Here is a 22518-nt window from a genome sequence, read left to right on the forward strand (position 1 = left end):
AAATTAATTTGCTAATCATTACCCTGATGAAATTTTCCTTGGATTAAAAATTATGTCAGTAATTTGCTTTCAGAATCCCCATTAGACAGCAAGAGCACTTTTATTACCAGTAGTCAGGAAGAGAATATCTTTCAAAAACATTTGAATGGCACAAATAGAGCTTTAGATCTGGAATCAGAAAGACCTGAATTTAAATATGGTTCAGATACTTACTTGTTCTGTGATCCAAAGCAAGTCAATTAATCTCTGTCTGCCTCAGTTCCCTCATCTATAAAATGGGAATAATAATGATATCTGCCTCCCAGGGTTGTTGTGAGGATTAAATGAGATACAATTTGTAAAGCATTTTGTAAACCTTATATGCTAGCCATTATTATTCTTAAAATGTCTTCCCAGATGTCTTTTTCTCTAGATCATCTGGGATTCAGGTATATCCCCTTGTCCCCTGACTCCTACCCTACACTGTTTATCATGTCTGGATCGTGGAGTTCTATGCTCCAGAATCCTACTCTCTTGCTCTCCACCATCAGCATTCCATATTTTTTGTCTTATTTTTACTGATTCATTCATCATCATGAAGGAAATCTAGCTGGTAAACTAATTTGGTCTGAATTTGTTACCTTTTCCATTTGCATTTTAAAAGAGGCTGCTTAGAAGCATGTGTCAACCTACAAGAATGAGTTGATAATGTTGGAATTTCAGACATTAAGCAGACGGATGAAGGGAATATTTTGGGATGGGGGAACATGTCTTGATATTTTCAAATGATTAGTATACTGATGGTTGCCTATTTCACTCCACTTCTTCTATTCCACACCCTTTCACCCTGAGCCCAAACAATTTAACTGCCTAGACTCTTCTCTTTCTACCTGGTCTGTGTTAAGATAAGAATTAACACTGCCTACTAGTCATCCTTTGATTAAATCTGCTTCAAGGTCCACCCATTCCTTGACAGAGACATCAGAAGGCTCTTCTCTCCCTTAACAAACCTTCAAATAAGGAAAGTTGCTTCTGCAACATTCCTAGCCTCTAGGAGATATTTCAACACTTTTTTTTTTAAACAATTCACTTTGAGACAGTGACTAATACTGTCTAGGGGATTAGTTAAGCCTTCAGCATCCCTGGCAAAGCTTGCGGAAACTTGGCCTCAGGTCAAATCCCCAGCTTTTAAGAACTGTGCCAGATTGCATCTTTCCTCTCTACTGAGACCCTCAGTGCCTTCCAAAGAGACCTCACACTTCCCTCACCCTCAAAATCTGTCAGGGATTTTTGGAAAGGTTGAAGGCTGTGTGTGAACTGGTCTCTAAGGCTAGGTCCAGGTGCTTCAAGCTTAGATTGTTAGTTTGTTCCCTCAAGCTACATAACTTTTCTTCCTAGTGAAGTATTATTTCATTCAACACATATTTACTGGCCACCTACTGTGTGCTCGGAACTCTGAACAGGTGTTGCAGTCCCATCATTTGGTGACACTGAGATACTACAGAGAGCTTTCTGAGTGATTTAACTGAATCCCCAGATGAGAATTATCCCAAAGTGTTACATTTCCCCAGCAAAATAAAGTCGGAAGCATATATTTTTAAAAGTACAATCATATTTCCCAGCTGCATAGGTGCCATAGATTATAAGACGTACCAGTTAAAATCCCATGCACATGTCAGTGCATAGAATGGACCATTTCTAATAGTGACACTAAATCCATTGTTATTTTGCCAAGAGACAGATTAATGTTAAACATAATTTATCCTTTCAGTTTATTTGAACTGAGCAAATTCGTTACCATGGAGATTTAAAAAAGAGAGAGAGAAAGAAACAGCATTTTAATGAACTGGCAACATATCTAGGCTACTGGAACTGAGCTGTATATCATACTTGAGAATGTGGTCTTCATAATTTCCCAGCGCCTTTCCTTATCCCAAACAGAAACGTGTCTGGAATTAACAGGATGTAGGAATGGAATATAAAGCGAGAGGCAGATGAACCCCGTAAAACAAGGAAATGGGAAAAGCAATGACTGTAGAGCATAATTGGCTGGGCTTTTGTGAAACATAGGCATTTACTTTGTGGTCTGTCAAACTGTATCCATTTATTGTTTAACTCATTTCCTCCCAAAGCCATGGTAACATACAGAGACTGAACCAATACCTTGTAAAGCTGGGATTCAGAATAACAAGGCAGGAGCACTTAGAAAGGATGACTAGTTTACTGTGTCTAGACAGATAACAGAAAATAGATTCCCCCACCATAGGTGGTACCTATCAAAACCTGTAAGTTCCCAGTCCTGCAGCTATTCCTCTTCCTAACAATGGGCATGCGATCAATTGCTGACATGTCAAATGTGCTTCTGAGTGGCCACACAATATTAGGAAGAATGATGGCATCCTAAGTTGAATCCTCAATAAAATCAGGTCTTCATTACTTCCCTTAGTTGGTCTTTCATGTTTGCCCTGTTGATTAAAGCATGGTTACTAGAGGTCAGGGGCTTAATCTATGGCCATGCAACACGGAAAAGTTAACTGATCCCCACGGAGTCTGAGCTCAAATCTTTACCTCGATACCTTAACCAGACAACCATGAGCACTTTCTCCATGAGGTCACACAGCTGATGGTCTAGGGCACAAAGGAATGGAATGGTATGGAAGGATTGAGTGAGTCAAAACAATAGAAAAATTTGGCCTCTATTGTTCAGGACTACAAAGCTGATTTAAAACAACAATATTAACAAACAAACAAAACCAAACAAACCCAGAAACATTGACTTTAGAAACTGATTTTAAGAAACGATGTTTGTGTTTGCAACCATGTTTTTGGGAGACTGATTATGGTCCCCTAGGTGTGACATTTTATGTGATTTCTCTTTTTCCTTCCTTACCCAAGAAGTCGCTCACCCTGTGTTAAGTACAATAAAGGCCTAATTGATGCTTTACATGGAGTTTAATCTCTTCCTCTTCCCTTTTATATTTTAATATCTTATATCTTCTATCTCTTGAATTCCCCTTCTCCTTTCACAGTTTTGTACCCTTGCCCCAGGGTGCAAAACTAGGTAAAGTACCTGTCAGAACTGCTATGATACTTAATCAGCAGAGGGCACTAACACATCATTTAGGGTTGTGCATTACCAAGTTGCTTCTAACTTTCCTATCCTGCAGAGTATCATGAAATTTGGGGGTCCATTAGGTTCCTTAAGGTGAAGTTTTCTTGTGCCTGGAAAACTGAAGGACAGTAATTCAGTTGTAGAGTACTGAAGTATTCAAGCCAAAGGCACCTGTTTCTTTCTTCCAGTAATGGGTTCTTTAATTGACACCTTGTTATAAAGCACTGAGTACCCTGGCTAACTCTGATAAGCAGAGAGGACAAGACTAATATTTCTTTCTGAATCCCCCTGGCTTTTGATAACTTCTCTCTCACTTCTTTTTGAACGTAAAGCCTTTGAAGATCAATTTATGTGGCAAATGATGGAATTCACCGTTGGGATTAGCATCATGAACCTTAAGGTTTCAAGTTAAATTAACTGTTGGAATGAGGATATTGACAATTCTGAAATATATAGAGGATTGTCTGAGAAGGATGTCAAGGCTAACTTAAGATAAGATTTCAGTGCTCCCAGAATCTTTGATTTCATTATCATGGACACTCCCTCATCATTGGAGATTACCATTTTCAACCCCCTAAAGAGGTGATTCTTTTTTCAGTGTGCCTTTGTTGGACCCCATACTTAGAATGCTTTTCTTCCTCACCCCTATCTCTTCTTTTCCATGGATTTCTTTAGATCTCAGATTAAATTTCTATTTCTAAACCTTTCCTGACCATGTCTGCTCATGGTACCTTCTCTTTTGATATTCCCTTTCATTAATTCTTTATGTACTAGCTACTTTATATGCTAACTTCACCATTAAAATGTGAGCTCCTTGGGTGCAAGGACTGTTTTAGCTTTCTTTGTATCCTTAGCATTTAACACAGAGCCTGGTACCTATTAAGTGCTTAATAGCTGCTTTTTTGATTATTATTGAATTGAGTCTTTAAAAACTGCTGGAACTGGTGGCAACCCTTTGGGACATGTATCTCTCTGAAGATGAGACTCCTCAGATGAGAGACACATAGTTCATTACTTAATTCATATATTAATGTCCTTTTAGTTTGGGAGGACCTGCGAAAGCTTGACTATTGGTGGTATAGCCTTCATTAGAGAATCTTAATAGTAAGATTATGTGAAAGGATTTGTTGTTGTTGTTGTTTGTTGTTGTTGTTGAAAGCTAGACATTATATAATTCAATTCAACAAACAAATTGTTAAGCACCTATTGTGTTTAGTTAGGTACAGGGGAGTTTCAAGACACAGTTCTTGCTTTGAAAAAGCTATTAGTATAATCTGGTGGGGGGAGAAGAAAGGGAGAGATTAAGACAAATACAAAAAATCAAATGTTGCTATTGGAAATCAGAGTTGATTTAGCATCATATTATTTGGGGGGGAGGGGTCTTTGACCATATGGCAAAGACCACATCTTTATTGGCTCAGGACTGATGAATTCACTATAGGCCACCTTTGCAGCTGTTATGAATCAGATTTTATCTTGAAGATACTCTTTCAATAACACTATCCTGGCCTGTTTCTAGATTAGTTCTATGCACAAGAAATGTACAGAAAAGGTTATCTTGCATGGTGTGGGCTGTGCCATAGTGTACCAAAAGACATGAGCTACCTTTCTTGATTCATAGGGAACCCTGAGCATAGGCTACCCTTCTTGATTCATTGGAAGAATTGAATATTTGCAACACTGAAATCGTAATTCTTTGCTCTTTGTTCCAGCTTCATCATTTCCTGAGGACTTCTCCATTTTAACCACTGTAAAAGCCAAAAAAGGCAATCAGGCCTTCTTGGTCTCCATTTATAATGAACAGGGGATCCAACAGATTGGCCTGGAGATGGGCAGGTCTCCCGTCTTCCTCTATGAGGACCACATGGGGAAACCTGGACCAGAGGACTATCCACTCTTCAGGGGCATTAACTTATCAGATGGCAAGTAAGTGAAATTTAGGATAATCAGTCAATTTCTAATTTATTTTTTTTTCTAATTTTATTTTAATTGTAATCACTGGTTCAGCTAATTGTACCCAGTCATTGTTGAGGCATATTTAACACATTTAATAATAGCTCATCTTTATATAGCACTTAATGTTTACAAATCACTTTCCTCAGAACAATACTGTGAATTGGATAAGTGGTACAGTTATTATTACAACCATTTTATAATTGAGATCCATAATGGTTAAATGGTTTGCCTGGAGTCATAGAACTATTACATGTCAGAATCTAGATCTGACTCCAGTTTTCCAAATTACTAGTTGTTCCACCTCACTACATTGTCACATTAGAAATGATCTAAGAGCTTCAACTTAGCACATTCAATATATTGAACATTCTATATATGTGACAGTGTAGCTCAGTAGAAATAACATTGAATTAGGAGGGAAGAGACATGAATTGAAATCCTGGTTTTATTAGAAGGTCATAAACTCATGTGTAAAATGAGAGGGTGGGATTTGATATCTTTTAGTTCTCTTCCAGAATTCTAACATTTTTTATTCTCTAAATACATATTCTGGGAATGTGTCAGTCCAGTGTTTGTAACTTATAGGTCAGATCAGTGAGGGTGTTCTTTTAAGTTCTATAAAGAGACAAAAGGCATCCTGGTCCAAACCATACCTTATCAGGAATGTCTTCTACACTCAGGGTGGCCATTTCCTACTTGAATGTTCAGTTAGTGTTTAGAATAATAATGAAAAAAATTTTTAAAGTCATTCTGCTAATAAGAAGATGTCACTAATTAACCTATCATCAAAAGGGCTTGTGACTTGATTTGTTTTCTCAGAAATGAGACTAGGCTGCTCTGAAGTCATTCACACTCTTAGTTGGTCTCCTTTACTAACATTGTATATATTTATGGGAATGTAACTTTAGCTGGGTTGTAGATTATGTGATCATGGATTTTGAGTTTGAAGGGATCTTAAAGGTCATCTTATTCAACATCAGAAGAGATTAAGTGACTTTCCTATGATTCCATAAGTGGCAAAATAGCAGAGCCAGGATTTGAACTAAGGTCATCTGACCCCTTATCAACTGAACCATGATATAGGCTGTATATAGGAAAGAGAGTGGCCAGAATTTGGTTGTGAGGCAGAAAGTATTACATAGACACTTATGACTATTAGAGATAGATATGGCCATTACAAAATATCTGTATTAATACTTAGTATAGTTCTTACTCAGGGATCCTTTAGGCATAGATCAATCCTCTTCCTCCTTACATAGTGCATGGAGAATGCCAGCTTAAGTTTAATGAGTTCATGAATGTTAATTTTTTTTTGCAGGTGGCACAGAATAGCTATTAGTGTTCAAAACAAAAATGTGACATTGGTATTGGATTGTAAAAAGAAGACAACCAAGTTCTTGGACCGGAGTGACCACCCCATCATTGATGTCAATGGGATCATTGTGTTTGGTACCAGGATCTTGGATGAGGAAGTGTTTGAGGTAAGAGGAAAAAATAAAGAACAAAATCAATAAAAGCAGTGACTTCTTCTAGCCCAGTTAGTATTGCTTTGTGGAGACCTACCAGCTCCTTGAAGAATGCCCTATCTCTGCTTGGCTTGTGGGTTTTCTATCATACATCTTCGCATTTACTGAGATTGTTGTAGTTTAATTTTCCACAGGCTATAAATAGAATGTAGTGAGATGGGTTATCTTAACCCCAGGCATGGTGTTAATACTATCAGAAGAGGACATTCAGATTTCTCATTAATTTGTGATATTAAATCGATCCTTTATGCTCAATGTGACTATTATCAGCCTAAGTTTCTTTCAGTTTACTAAGAGTCATCCAGAATAAATTTCTCATCCACTTTCAGTGTAAGGACCTCTTTGTTGCATGAACTCCCACATGAAATGTTAGTTAAACTGGTGTTGTTGTATTAATATCCATTGACTGAAAAGGTAAACAATGACAAAATGCTACTATAAATTCACTAAAATTTTGAAATAAATTTCTGTTGTGTTAATCAGAACACTATTGACATATATTTAAAAATTGCATTACATATGTGTTCAAGAAATGTTATTCATCTAGACCATAGGAAATCAATTTTTAAAAAAATTACAATGCTTGGAATGCCTGTGGTTTCATAGAATTCTTATAAGAGTTCTGTGACCATGTGGCCTTGGGTTGTGGATCCCTGGCCAGTTTATACTTTACAGGACTCTGTGTGTGTGTGTAAGCATGCATGTCTATGTATGCATGTGTGTTTGTATGTAGAGAGGAGGTCTGGATTTATAATTTTAATGGAAAGAAGGGTCTTCTACTGCAAAGACTTCCTTCATTGGTAGTTTGGCAACTTTTGTGTTACTTAGAGTCTTAGAAAGCAACTTTGGGATTTGACCATAGATGCATAGCTAATACATGTTACCTAGAGGTGACATTTGCATTGAGGTATCTTTGTTCCAAGACTGGACTCTCTTTCCACTATGCTGTGATGTCTCTCTATAAAGCATCAATCTAAAGTATTAATGCTATAAAATGTATTACCTTTTCACTGTGAATATGTCTTTAATTTCTTATCTGAAGTGTATCACTTTGGCAAGAATGTCTGGGATCTCACAGAGCCCGCAGTGGATTTGCTTTTTTGAAAAAAAAGTTGGACACTTTCTGGGATTGTAAAAGCTATGATGTATAGTAATCTGAAAGATCACCAATTATCATAAGGGACTTTATTATTGTAAAAAAAAATCAGTGATGGGTTGCAGACTTTATCCTTATCCCATCATGTATATCAAGGATGAAAGGAAGATGTGTTCAGCAAGCTGAACTGCTCTAGTCGTATCTGACATAAAAGGATGCAGACTGGTTTTTCTGGACATCCTGGAATGCTAGACTGAGATCACAGTGGAAAACCTCTCTTAATAAGCACTGGATGGAACAGCTGCCAGACCAGGCAGACTGCTAATCATTTAACCACTGCTCCTGGATGATCGAGTGTCTGAGATGGGGTTACCAGCAATCCAAGCATCCTTAGCAGTGAGTCATATCCCATTCGGCTGGAACTGGGTTTGTTGCGGCTTTGTTGCTTCTTTGTGAATGGATACTGGTGATCTGATCTGCAAAGGCTACACTTAGCTGCCCACTGTGCAGGAGGGATAATACATGTGCACATTCTGTTTCTATTTAATTGGTAACAATATCCATCCCCTTGTGGGGAATGTAGCTGAATCAGCCAGAGGACATTAGGCATGCAAGTAGAACCCAATTTCAGGTATTCTCATCTTCAGCTAAAGCAATTTCTTTCTGTTTTCCATGTCCTTAAAATAGCTAACCTAGCAATCTTCCAGGCAGGTTTCAGTTGTTTCTCCCTTTACAACCCAAATGTGGGCAGGCCTGAAACCTATTTGAAACAACTGTGGCCAACAAGACAGATCTCTTCAAGTAGAAATATTTGTGTGAAGTGTTAGGTGATGGTGGTTTGGGAGCCAGGCAAGCCATGGGGGATGATGGGCAAGTTAGTTGAATGAGATTCATGTCTACAGTTTTGGCTCCTGCTTATAGTTCAGGTATTCTCAGAACATATTTCCCCATGGAATGGGGGTAGGGCAGATGTTCTCCGATCCTGCAGGCACTACATAGTTGCACATGTTGCTGGGGCACACCCATTGCACGTGCTTCTAAAAATATTGGCTCTACTACCATAGTGATAGACGTTAGCTGGTGTGGGCATGCCCTTGTCAAAAAGGAGGTTGGGAAGGTTACAGAAATTCAGCCTAAGTCTTGGAATACATAACCACCAGTGATTTCAACTAGATAAATGTGAAGATGCTTTGGCATGAGCAATAACTCTGCTTATTCATACATAGTACCCATGTTGGTCATTATAGCAAAAAGTCATATCTTAAGGTAGGAGGAATGCTTGAGAAAATCAGGTAATTTATTATTATGAAATAAAATTTGAAAAGCTAGTTTACTTTTCTGATTTCCTAATGGTTAAGGAATGCCATTTTTGAGTATGTACAACTGACAAATTAGGATGGCCATACGACTAAGTTAAATTCAATGAAGGTTTTAAAGAGCAATGATAATAATCTTATTACCGAGCTTCTTTCTCTCATTTTCCACCAAAGCAAAGTTTCTTGTGAATTTCATTTTAAAATCAGAAGGAGGAATTCTAAAATACAGCTTGTGAAAACTTTATTATTCACGGCGGTTGGGAAAAAAAAAGGTCAGGAGTCTTGTTTATCACAGTAAACTGTTATTTCTAGGTGCAGACTCCAGGGTGACTAAGAACAGAGTAGCAGCTCATTGCTATAGTAGAACCTGGAAAGAGCAATTTTTGTAAACCACAAATTCTTAATGGTATGTTTGAGGTATTTTTTCTAGTGATGAAGTTTCCTGGCTGTTCAGTGTTCAGTGTTGGAAAATTGGAACCGTCTTCTTAATGAAGAAAGGTGGAATGTGATGAAGCCATTAACTGCCTTTTATGTTCTTTTCAGAAAAAAAAAAAGGTGTTGAGGCTGAGTGAATTGGTTTCATAGATCTTTCCCACTACTGGGTTTCCTCAAACAAGAGTGGATTTATCTATCTATCTATCTATCTATCTATCTATCTATCTATCTAAGGGAATCAGCCTTCTAGATATCAGCTGGTTCAAACTTACTCTCTTGCATTTAGTTAGATTTGACTAATCAGGGCTACAGTATTGCAACACTACTTAGTGCAATGGACTTAGAATCAGAAAGGTTCAGACTTTGTCTCATACACTAGTCATATGATTTTGGTGAAATCAAAGGTCATGTAATCTTTTGAAGCTTTAGTTTTCTTATATATGACATAAGAAGGTTGGACTTCATATCCCACAACATTCTTTTCAGCTTTAAATCTTGTGATTCTAGTTCACTAGACTTAAGAGTCTTAGAAAGCAGCTTTGGGATTCGACCATAGATACATAGCTAATATATATGTTACCTAGAGGTGACATTTGCATTGAGGTATCTTGGTTCCAAGACTGGATTCTCTTTCCACTATGCTTGTTCAGTAGGGCACTGAATTAAATGATTTTTGAGCTTCTTCTCATATCTGTACTTCAAAATTGGATGTTCAAGGGAAGATTCTAAAAGGGAAAAGTTAGTAAAATTTCAAAGTATTTTTTAACCACTACACATTTTCATAGATTTATGGTTTCTTCTCATTAAAATTAAATTAGTTCTTAGACTATGTGGAACTGTTTAGTGAGGGCTGAGAGACTCTAGGCACATTTGACACTAGGCCAAGTCCTTGGCCTGTGGCATACAGACTGAATATTGTGCAACAATGGTGTCTTATAATGGGGATTACCAAATGTTAGAAAGTTTGGGAAAGGGTGTTTTGATCGTTGGTATATATAACCTCACAAAATACCAGTAGAAAACCATTGAGAAGAGAAAGGGAAAGCCTCTCCTGGATAAAGCTAAATATTGCCCTCATGTGCTATCCAAATCTCTCAAGCACTTTGACTCTATGGCTTCAGTGAAGCCAGATTTTCTGCCTTGATATTTAAATACAATGAGTGGGTAGGTATAAGGCAGACTTCAATCAATCACTCAGTCAATCAAACATTTATTAAGTGCTGACTATGCACCAGGCATTGTGCCAAACACAATACAAAAAGAGACAAAAGACAATTTCTGCCCTCAAGTAGTTTACAATCTAATGGGGAAGACAACATGGAAGGAAATATATGCAAAACAAGGTAAAGCAAGATAAAAAGGAAATAATTAGTTGAGTGAAGGCCCTGGGATTCAGAGGGGTTGTAGAAGACTTCTTGTAGGTGAGATTTTAATTGGAACTTAAAGGAAGCTAAGGAGATCAGTAATCCCAGTGGAGGATGGAGTATATTCTAAGCATGAGGGAGCCATCAGAGAAAATGCCTAGAACCAAGAGACAGAGTATCTTGTTCGTGGAATAGGCAGGAAGCTAATGTTACTAGATAGAAAAGTACATATTGGGAGATAAGGTGTAAAAAGACTGGAAAGATAGGAAGGATTAGGCTGTGAATGTCAAACTGAGTATTTTTTATTTGTTCCTGGAAGGAATAGGAAGCAAGTGGAATTTACTGAATGTCTTGTGGAGAGGGGGAGGGAGAAATTGGGGGTGATATGACCTGTGCTGTAGGAAAATCTCTTTCAGCAGCTGAATGGAAGCTGGATTGTAATGAACAAGTCAATCTCTGAAGCAACCAACCTCATCTGTCTGTCAGTGCCCTTCTCCTCAGTATTATTTTTGTATCGTTTGCCCCTTTGCTTCAAAGGACCTAGTTCATGTCCTCTTCCTATAGAGTTTTGCTCTCTGTTCCGAGTTTCAATTGAAGATTTATTAAAATAATCCCCATTAAGGTGTTACTTTATAAGACATAATAGATTAATCATTTCAGAAGTATTCACATTTTGACTAGGGGAAGATAATGAAAGTTAAAAAATAAACTAAAGAATGAAAACCCAACCTTTCTTAATTCAAAAGAAGATTCTCTAATGATAGAATTTTGAGCATCACAATAGGCTGATGGAGAAAATATTTTAAAGTGTGGGGATGTTTCTCCTATTTTTAAAATCACATCCTATGGGTAGCTACAATGCTAACCTTATTTTGTGGATAAATAACACTGGCTGCCTCCTTTAGTTGGCTTCTATGTCATTCATTCATACATTTTGTCAATGGCCATCTATTGTCAATATGTAGACATTTGGAGCACTCTGCTGGCTGTGGGAAGAGATACAGCCCCAGTTCTCATAAAACTTATAACCCAGTAAAATATTAAGGCAAATAATGATAATAATGATACCTAACATGTATGCTATATTTTAGGTTTGCAAATCACTTTATATATTATTTCATTGTTCCTCACAATAACCATGTAAAATGGATGCTGATATTATTATTATCCCCATTTTACAGATCAGTAAACTGAGCTTAAGAAAAGTTAAAGTATTTATCCAGGTTCACACAGTCAGTATTTCAGGTTTTCCTGCACTCCAGTCCAGCACTCTATCCACAATGCCACTTAGCTGCCTCTAACACATAATATACACTAATTTCATTAGAAAGGTACAGTAAAAAGTGCTGGCAGTATGAATTCTGAGAGAAAAGGTCTTTACCAATTAAGAAGAGTCATGATAGGAAGAAAATACTTCCTCAAGGAAAAGATGCTATTTGAATTGGACTTTCAAATATGGGTAGATACTGATAGATGAAGAAGGAGAAGGAGATAATTCACAGAATTTAGAGTTGCAAAGGACCTTCAGAGTCATCTAGTTTGTCTCTCATTTTGCTGATAATAAAGGAAGGGGGAATAAGAAGCTTGTCCATAGCTATAAGGCAGGAGGAAGCAGAACTGAGATTTAAACCCAAAACTTCTGCTCTTATGTCCAGTCTTCATATCATTATATCTTACTATTGGTCTTTGCGTTGTCCTAACTGCTTTCTAGGCATAGGAAACAGCATCAGCAAAGTACAGAAGGAGAATGATATGTCATTGCTTTAGGGTATGGAATTGTCCAATTTATTCAGTTTTATAGTATATGAAGGGGATTAATATGTGGTGAGTTGACAAAGCAGCACACAAATCAAATGAAATAATAGATGTAAAGTGCTTTGAAAATCTTCAAGTGCTTTCTAAATGTTAGCTAGATGGTGGAAGGTCCTGAAGAATGAATCTTGCAGCTTTCCTGTGGAAGGATCCTTCCATTGATACTATATGTATCTTGTATTACATATCAACATTATTTGTAATTATATTACATGCAATTATTTACATGTCTCTTCCAGAGAGAATGTAAACTCCTTGGTAGGGGAGAGACTGGAGAAATGGAGAAAATTTATAACTGAAAATAAAATTGAATTAAAAGAAAAAAGTATATAAAATATTTTTCATTTTTCGAAGGGTTAGCTCTGCCCCTAAGTATCTCTCTCAGCTTTGGTTAAAGTAGGAATCAATCTGCTTTCAGTTGATAGGTGTATGAGGTTGGACCTTTATCTGTGTCTCAAATATTTAGTCAGTGCTATGGTTTAATCTTTTATGGGAAAGTGGAATCACACAAACACGTGTATGTGTGTTAAATATATATTATATATATACACATATATGTATATGCATACACATACATGCACATATCCTATACATATCAGTGTATATGTGTCATGCAGTTCTTTTACTATGTGCTAAAGTAATATGTAAATATAAGAAAGGGAAGCCCAGAAGTACTTTTACCATTATCTTCTATTGTTAGTCATATATTGAACTGCTGGTTTTCTAAACATAGAGCCATCCTACCTGTATGTGTGTATATATTTGTATCCTCTGTTTTTCTCTTTCTACCTGTATCTCTATGTGTATCTGTAATTGTAACTATATGTATATATATATATATATAATATATATATATATATAAATATGTGTGTATACATACACACACATATATGTATATATATACATATATGTGTGTGTATGTGTGTGTGTGTATCTCTCTGATTCAAATAGTACTTTCTGTTCTCTCTCTAATGCACAGAACTCTTGGATCAAAAGAATTCAAAATACTCACTAGTGAAGCTAAAACTAGATAGGGAGAATTAAGACCCTGATTTGGCTTGTTTATTAGATTCTCATTGGAACATAAGGTCTTGACTTCTCAGGGCTAGTATAGGATTCAACATATTTAGTCCAGTTCAATAGACGTTTACTAAGAGTCTACAATATAGAGAGCAGCCTCTCATTTTATAGAACTCAAAATCTGCACCACAAATAGCTATAATACAAAATAACATGTAAATATAGGAAAGGGGATAACCAAAGTGAGATTTTTGTGAGTTTTGAGGAGTGAAAAATTATTACCAACATGGAGGGCAGGGGAAAGAGTTCTAGAATAATTGCCATATCAGTTGGACTTTAAAGTACAGACTTCATAGGAGAAAACTTAGGGTAAGGGAAAGGTAGGGATGGATTATTCCAACCAAAGCAAACACTATAAGCCAAATCATGGAGGGATAGAGGAAAATGTAGAGCATCTGGGGAAAAGAGGAGGTAGTCCACTTTGGCTAGATTTTAGAATAGTATATGAGGCAAACTCAGAAAGGTTAGAAGGTTAGAAACCAAATGGTAGAGTTCTTGAATATCGTGGTAGGGGAATTTGAACTTTTCTCAATCAGCAGGAGGGAACCACTGAATACTTATGAGCAAAGGAATGACAGTCTATTAAGGATGTATTGCAAAGGGGTATAGGACCTGTTAGCAGCCTATTGGAAAAATCTAGGTGAGTGACATTGAGGACCTGTCCTTGGGTGATGGCAGTGGGAAAGTAGAAGAAGGAATGAATAAAATAGAAGCCCAATGAACAAACATTTATTAAGCATTTACTGTATGTGCTACGCATTTAAGTGCTGGGGATACAAAAAAAAAAAAAAAAGAGGCCAAAAACAATCCTTTCCCCTCAAGGAACTCACAATCTAATGGAGAAAGCTTATAATGTAATTAATCTAATATGTGATCTAATCTAATAATATAACATAATCAATCTAATATAATTTAATCAATAAGACTTTATAACAAAAATACTATATATATGAAAGGTAAAGGAAGTATAAAAAAAGGAAATCTTGATTGTAGGAATCTGAGTGTCTAGCAAGTCTAGCTTGGTAGTGCCATTGACAAAAATGGCAAAGTTAAAATGAGGAGGAGCAAATTTATATTGGTTATGTTGAGTTTGAAGTGCCAATGAGACAGCTGGGCAGAGATATCCTGTAGGTAGTTGGAGCTATATATCTGGAAGAGATTATTATGTGAAAAGTACTAAGCCTATATAAGTACATGCTATGAGTTAACAGTAATGACTTTTTCAGCTGATCTTCCAAAAACACAGAAGGAACTGATCTTGGCCTTTCCAATGACTTTCCAAGGTCCTTTGGATTATCCAGCAATATAATGTGAAATTTTCCATTCCTATCTTGCCAAATAAAGTGTAGAATGTAGCTGTGGTTGTCCCTAGTCTGTTTGCTTCACATAGGTAGTTGGAAAAGAAGGAAAAGAGTGGTATAATGGAAAGAACATTGGATTTAAAATCCTAAAATGACTTTTATGCTTGGCATTGCTGCTTACTATTAGTGTAATCTTGGATGAAATATTTTACTCCTCTGTGCCTCTGTTTCCCCTATATGTAGAAAGAAGGTGGGGTTTGAAGTAAGGATCTCTAAAGTTCCTTTTAGCTTTTGAATGGAAGTTCCTCATTAGACTATAAGCTTTTGGCATGTAGAAATTCATCATGTTTAGATTCCCAGGTTTTGGCATCATGGTTGACATATAATAGGTATTTAATTAAATACTGATTGAAAACATGTATATATTACATGTTATAAGAACATGTATAAAATGGCTAATTTCTGAATGACTATAGTTGAGACCAGAAGATGGTTCATTGGAGGCCAAGGTCAGAGAGCTGGATAATGAGGCAAGAGGTGGCTCCTTGCCACTGAAGTAGAAGGGAGTATTAGAATCACCTATTTGGTTTGCTCTTTTATGAGGATGGGGGGGAGGAGAAATCAAGATATGGAGAGTACATAGAGAGAGTACAGTTTGGATGAGGTGGAGCCAGTAAATTTCTGGGCGGGGAGCCAAATCTGCTTTTAAGCTGTTGAATGTTTAAAGGAGTAACAAGACCAAACAAATGATAAACTTAGTTTTTTTTGAGTACAAATTCATTGTCCTGCAGGAAATATAATGGCATTCAATTGAAATAACGGTTCACCCTTATGTCTTCTCTCATTTTAAACATCAAAAAAAAAAAAAAAAATGGTAGTGACTGTGGTAATCCCAGCTTTCCTTTTTCCACTGGCCTAACTTTTCCATTGACATATTCTTTCCTGGAATTTCCCTTCCCCAAGATGGGATTTGAGGAGGGGAACAAATTGCTGAAGAAGCAATTTTTGGCTTCTCCACTCTGATGAACTCGAATTTTCTTCCATCCACGAAAAAGTCCTTTTGGAACAGAAATGGGCTTATTTCAAGATATTTTGAAACCATTGCCTAAAGGCAGTGTGTGTGTGTGTGTGTGTGTGTGTGTGTGTGTATTCCAGTAGTATTTTAGTAAGAGCACTAGGCTTGGAGTCAAATGATTTCAAATCTTAGTTCTGATTCTTATACCCTAAGAATTCTAAGGTAAGACATTTTACCATTCTAAGCCTCAGATTCCTCATCTGTCCGATTTTATATCCAAGGACATGGCAGTCCAGAGAAATGAAATATCTCACCCAAGTAAAATGTGGCAGAGCCAGTATCAACATTCAACTTTTATGTTTCAAAATCCAGTGTCTTTCCATTACTCCATATTACCTCTCCTGCTCTCTTCTGGGGTAACCTGTCTCCAGTTACCCCAACAAAGTCTGTAGACTTAGGAATGAAATGATATTTAAAGTCATTACCTATTTTAAGTTCAATGGCTTAATATAAATATGCAGTTATATTTTTAGTATAATATAATTGTATTATATTATACTATAACATAAATATACATGTGAAGAATATCAAGTCACATTTAATTGGCACAGTGGATAGAGCCCTGAGAATGAATTCAGCAAGACCTGAGTTCACACCCTGCTTTAGACATTTACTAGCTATGTGGCAAGTCATTTCACTTTTCTTAGCAAAGTTTTCACTTGTAAAATGAGGAGATTGAATTTTGTGACTTCTAAAGTCTCTTCAAGTTTTAAACATATAATCTTATATACATTTATAAGCACATATACAAATACAAACATTTTTATATACATCCTCATCCACATGTGTATATGTATGTGTATTAATGTGTTTACTCTCATGTAGATATTTCTTTATATAATATACACACAAACACATACTATAGTATAGATGGGAAAGACTTGAGGAAAACAATTACATTTCTGTATGAAGGGGAAAAAAAGATAACCTTTCAATGGAACATTTATTTACTATGTTTTTCTCAACTTCTATACTGTATTGTACATTTGACTAACCTAAATTTCTCTGTCAATATGAACCACAGACATATGCAGTAGGTTTTTTTTTCACTATCTTGGAAAACTGCTGAAAAGAGAAAATGAATTTATAGGGCTGGCAGCCTGGGCAGCTCATTGTGCCAATTCTGATTTCACCTCCTTTGCTGCTGAACCTTTAGGAGCAAGCACGAGGAGACCACATTACAGCCCCATGTCTATAATATGGCACGGGGTGATGGAAAATGAAACACATGAAGCCAACACCTTTCTGAATTCTTTTATTAAAGATGTCTCCACGCCCCTTAAATCTCCTATGAATTTATGGCTTTAATAGGCAGTTTTTTCCCTTTCCTGGATCCATGGTTGTTTTTTTTAAGGCAGCCTTGCTGGTGGGACCAGCATACTTGGAACATAAGGAGGGGTTTGCTTGGGGTTCAGTTACCCTGGAATCATGGCCCTGTCTTGAATGTCTGCCGCCATGTTCTAGTCTGCTGCTGGAAGATTAATGGTGAGGTTTTCTGCCCTGTTCCAAGCAGTGCTATCCATCTACACAAAACCAAAACATAAGCTATTGGCTTGGCTTTAATGTTCAGGATCACCTTACTGCCCTGTTTCCCAGGGAAAAGAACTCAACTTGTCAGCATAAAGTACCCTTCCTTGCCAGAAGGCACTGGAAAGACCTTTACAGGCTGTTTGGGCAGAGTTAGGACCCATTAATCTGAGACTGGAAGCAGAGGTGAGGTGACACATTGGAAAGAATGCTGAAACTGGCATCAGAAGGCCTAAGTTTTAATCCTGATAACCCCACTGCCCATGAGATCCTAGGGATATCATTTAATTTATCTAGGCCTTTACATGCCTATAAAATGCATAGGCAAGGCTGGATGACTTCTAAAGTTAATCACATAACAAATATTTATTAAGCATCTACTACTGTATGTGAAATATTGTGCTAGATGTAGGAAATATAGAATCTATAGTTGATGGGATAACTAAAGAAAGTTGATAGGAAACTAAAGAAAAATAGAGAGAAAAGAACCTGACTTCAAAGAGGTTAGTGAAGGTGTTTAGCTAAGAAAGCATAAATGTATATAGAGAGATACAAAACAGATTTGGGGGGGGGGGAAGGATGATAATACTTGAGCAAAAATGTGAAAGATAGTAGGAATTCTGGGAAATAAAGGTGAGGGTTTATCTTAAGTTTGGGGCACATCCAGTGTGTGCTATGTATGAAGAAGAATAAGACAGCAAATTTGGTTAAACTACAATGAACGTGAAAAGGAATAATATATAATTATCCTGGAAAGGCAGGTTGGAGATAAATTATAAAACACTTGAAATGCCAGGCAGAGGACTTTATATTTCATATTAAAGATAAGAAGGAGCCACTGGAGATTGTAGAGTTTGCTGGGGGATGTGTTTAGATTTGTGTTTTAAGACAATTGTTTTGATGACTAAGCAAAGGGTAGGTTTCAGTGGTCTGTTTTTAGCTCCCAAACAATGACATTGGGATATTTGAATCTATAATTGGTGAGAAAGGAAACTTATGTTTCTTATGGGAAGAAAGCAAATGCTTGACCATGAATTATTGCATCAAGTAGAAAAAGTTATATTTTGAAAATTTTTGTATGGATGGGTTTGTTCTCTTGACCATTCCTTGGCAACAGAAAAATGTGAACAGTTCTTCTTCCAGCAAAGTTAGACTTGGAAAAGTGGACATGACCCAATTAATTTCAAGGAAATGGGAATATTAAAAATGCTTTGTAGACAAAGACTAGTTAAATCCACACTGATTATGAAAAATGTACTCAAGATGGATTTTTATTAAATTAATTTTGCAAACTAAGTTTAATTAATATAAATGAAAAGCTTAGTTTTAGATTCTCTTTTAGAACCATTGGAATATCAGTCTCAACCCAGGCTAAAATAGGTGGCAGGAACTTGGAATGTATATGGTTTCTTGGGTTTGGGTAATTCTCTAATGAATAAATTAGAGTGGATCCTTGGCCAGATTAAGGAATATGGAATCATGGGCAGAAGGAAATGTTGAATTATCTATAAAAGAGAGATTTAGGCTAAAGCTAAGGATACCTCACTTTATGGGAGCTAAGGTATTCATATAGTGGACCCTGAGAATGGTGTGGTCTGATGAGACAGAGGTATGTAAGAATGAAAATGCTTTATAATAGATAGGATTGGGGGTAGCTGGAAAATAAATATCTACTAATTTTTTCTAATAAGGGAGACTGTTCTATAGTCTCATATTAGAGGAAAATTAATCTTTTAGAATTCTGGCTCTTTTCTATAGAGTAAATTGACAAAGAAAGTAATAAAAGTTTACCCCTGACATTTAGTTGGCAAAACGTAGGTGATCTGACTATTCACCCTTGGTCAGGGAAAGGCAAGGGGAGCTTTTGCAGAAGATATCTGCTTGTTAGATAAAGCATCGTTATACTTTCAATTGACTGCTTAATTCAGTTTCTCTTGTTGAATAGTCAGCAAGGGGTTCGGGGTTTGTTCCATGGAAATTGTGAGAAGTTGAATCCTGTTTCTCAGCCCAGATGGGGATGACGTAATGTTGGAAACCTGTCCTTTTCTAATGACATCATGCCAGGGTTTACAATGGATTTTCTGATATGTAGGTCCTGGGGGAAATATCAAACCTAAAGGGTTTCAGAAACAGAATGTGCTTTGCAAAGGTGACCCAATGCACTAGGAAAATAGTGAAATGAAGCAAATCAGAGAGTGAGCAGAGGCGTGCTTACCATGCAATGTTAGACATCCTTTTGCAGCTGAAGCAAGAAAATTGGATAAACAGCTTTGTTGGCAAGGAGAATGTTCCAACTGAAGCCTTGGCAAGCAGGATGGACAATACTAGCATGCGATTATGAAGGATAATCTCAGATGAAGCAGACCTTGCCTGGGAAATGAAGAAAAAGTTCACCCTTGGTGCGGATTTGGGAATTTTGTTAGTTAGGACAGTTTTCTTTTCTTGGTAGTAACTTGAGCTGCTGGTGCTCTGGCTAAAGGCCTTTGTAAAAGCTATATTCCTGGGAGGTGCTGGAATTTTAGGGAGCCCTTGACTACTATGCCATGACACCAAATATATTCTTGGGAACTCCCAGTTACTCCCATAGGTTAAAGAGGACTGGGGTTGGATTGGGGGATCGTTAGTTGAGAACAGCCACACTTTCTTTTTCCTGAAGCTGGAACCAATAGTAGAATGGAATAAAGACTATATGAACAGAGGATATTGGAAAGATGATGAAAGGAAACAAAAGATAAAGCAGAGAAAAAACAACAGAGTAGTGGAAAGAACATTAGACTTTTTTATATTCAGAAGATTTAGGTAAAAATTGAAACTTTGCAACTTACTATCTATATTTCCTTTCTCTAAGCCTTAGTTTCTTCATCTGTAAAATGAAAATAAGAATATTGCATAAAGACTATAAAGTGGTTATTATAGTCAAAGGAAACAATAATATATATTTAGGACTTTGAAACTTAAAATGTATAGAAATGTCACATATTATCATTACTGCCTCTAAGATCCTTTTCTTCACTAAGAATTTCAGCCTGAATGTTTTTCAGATTTCTCTGTCATCAATTACTCTGTCCAACTGTAGAATTCTATATCCTCACAATCTGATCTTCCAGATATCCAGGAGAAAAAATAACCAAGTATCTAGTTTGTGGACCCTTGATTTTCCAAGTCAGTTGGTTACCCAGTGGATGATGTACAGAATCTACAGTCATGAAGACCAGAATTAAAAATTTGGCCTCAGATACTAACTAGCCATGTGACCCTAGGAAAGCCAATTAATCTTTGTTTGCCTTAGTTTCCTCAACTGTAAAGTGGGGCTAATTATAATATACTTCCCAGGGTTGTGGTAAGCCTCAAATGAGATCATATTTGTAAAATATATAGCTGTTTCCTTCCTTCCGCTAACATGAAAATCTATGACAATTCCAAGTATTAAACATTGTAGTTCCAACATTTACTAACAATGTGACTTTGGCAAATCTCATCACTTCTCTGATCCTCCATTTGCTCATCCTCTGATATGGAGATATCTTACTACTTGCCTCTCAGAGTTGTTCTGAGGAAAGTGCTTTATAAATTGTAATGTGCTAAATAACAATTCTATTGTTAGTATTGCCACCTCATCTTAGCTTACAAAAACCTTTTCTCCCAACAAATATTTTTATGCTATCAAGCAGTAGAATAAAGGCAGAATAAGGAAAAGGGGGTTGAGAAAAAGAGCCAAGTAGAGCTCAAAAATTTAGATACTCTATAATGAGAACTCATCTGCTAATCTTATTCTCAAAACCCTCAGCAGATAGTAGGTTATTCAGTCTACAATGCCTCCATGAGGCATTTTACAGAAGAGTTTGAGCTCTATCTCTATCTTAATGTTTTGTTAACTGAGGCATAAGGCAAATGAGATACCCACAATAATGTTGAGAATGAAGGCAGGAGTAGCTTCCTTCTTTCTCCCTTTTCTTCTTCCTTTTTCTCTTTTTCTTTTTTCCCCAGGTTCTCCTCAGTTATCTTATTGACCTGAGAACATTCCCAGACTGTCAGTCACTTTATTCATCAGATTTTTTTTTCTTTGATTCCCTTTAAAGAAAAAATCAACACAAAGCCAAAATGAGAGTGAATTTTATTTGCTGTGTGGTTAAAACATGCTAATTTACACACTGGTGTCACTGTCTGGCCTATTTTAGATTGTTTCCTTGCACAGAGTCTTCTGAAAGAAGGTAAGAATGGATGAAACACATGTTCACTCTATGGGCCATTTTTCAAAACTTGATTTTGGGCGGTAACCCAGGCCCTTTGCCAAAATCCAGAGGGAAATTGTAGTCTACACCAGATATCCCCAGTGGGCCAATGCAGGTGGCTGTCTTAATGCTTTAAGAGTCTAGCAGAGTTGGATGTATATTGTCATATTAAATACTTTGCCCTGAGGAAGGGAATTGGAAGAGGGTCTTCCTAATGAGTTGTACAGAATATTGGTTGGAGGTCATTTGACTTTTTCACCCTGAACCATAGCTTCTATAATCATGGAGAAAGAATCTTGGAAGGAACTATCATTTTCCATGTTTTACCCTTTCACTTTTGTGTTTTGGGAGATCCCTGATTGTTGCAAATACAGTCACCTAGTTTTGGCCAACCCCAGGTGCTTAAAATGGGAGAAGAAAATGGTGATGGTTTTTGAGTCTAGCATTAAGACAGAGTAACTGTTTATAGCACTAATGTTCCCAGAACAGGAGCAGTTTATTCAGTTGCTTTATTCTCTTCTGTCATTTTCAAGATGAGCTCTTGTAAATATACAAGGAAGGATTGGATTATATGACTACTAAAATTCTTACAAGTTGTACTATGGAAGAGCAAATGAGAACCAGCAAAATATATTTTGGTAACTCAAGGGATCATCCAATTCCATAGGCATTTATTAAGTCCCTATTATGTGCAACCCTATGAAGGG

At 36.7% G+C, this 22518-nt stretch overlaps 1 protein-coding gene across 2 annotated transcripts in view; it reads left to right on the forward strand.

Moving 5' to 3' along the window:
• Positions 1-22518, forward strand: part of COL5A1 (collagen type V alpha 1 chain) — a 295993-nt gene that overhangs the window by 86974 nt on the left and 186501 nt on the right. For both annotated transcript variants that reach the window (XM_012553992.3, XM_012553994.3), the window contains exons 3-4: positions 4804-5017; positions 6366-6528. In XM_012553992.3, the coding sequence (XP_012409446.1) occupies positions 4804-5017; positions 6366-6528 (377 nt within the window). The remainder of the gene's footprint in view (positions 1-4803; positions 5018-6365; positions 6529-22518) is intronic.

This window comes from Sarcophilus harrisii, chromosome 2 (assembly GCF_902635505.1).
Source record: "Sarcophilus harrisii chromosome 2, mSarHar1.11, whole genome shotgun sequence".
Classification (NCBI taxonomy): Eukaryota; Metazoa; Chordata; class Mammalia; order Dasyuromorphia; family Dasyuridae; genus Sarcophilus; species Sarcophilus harrisii.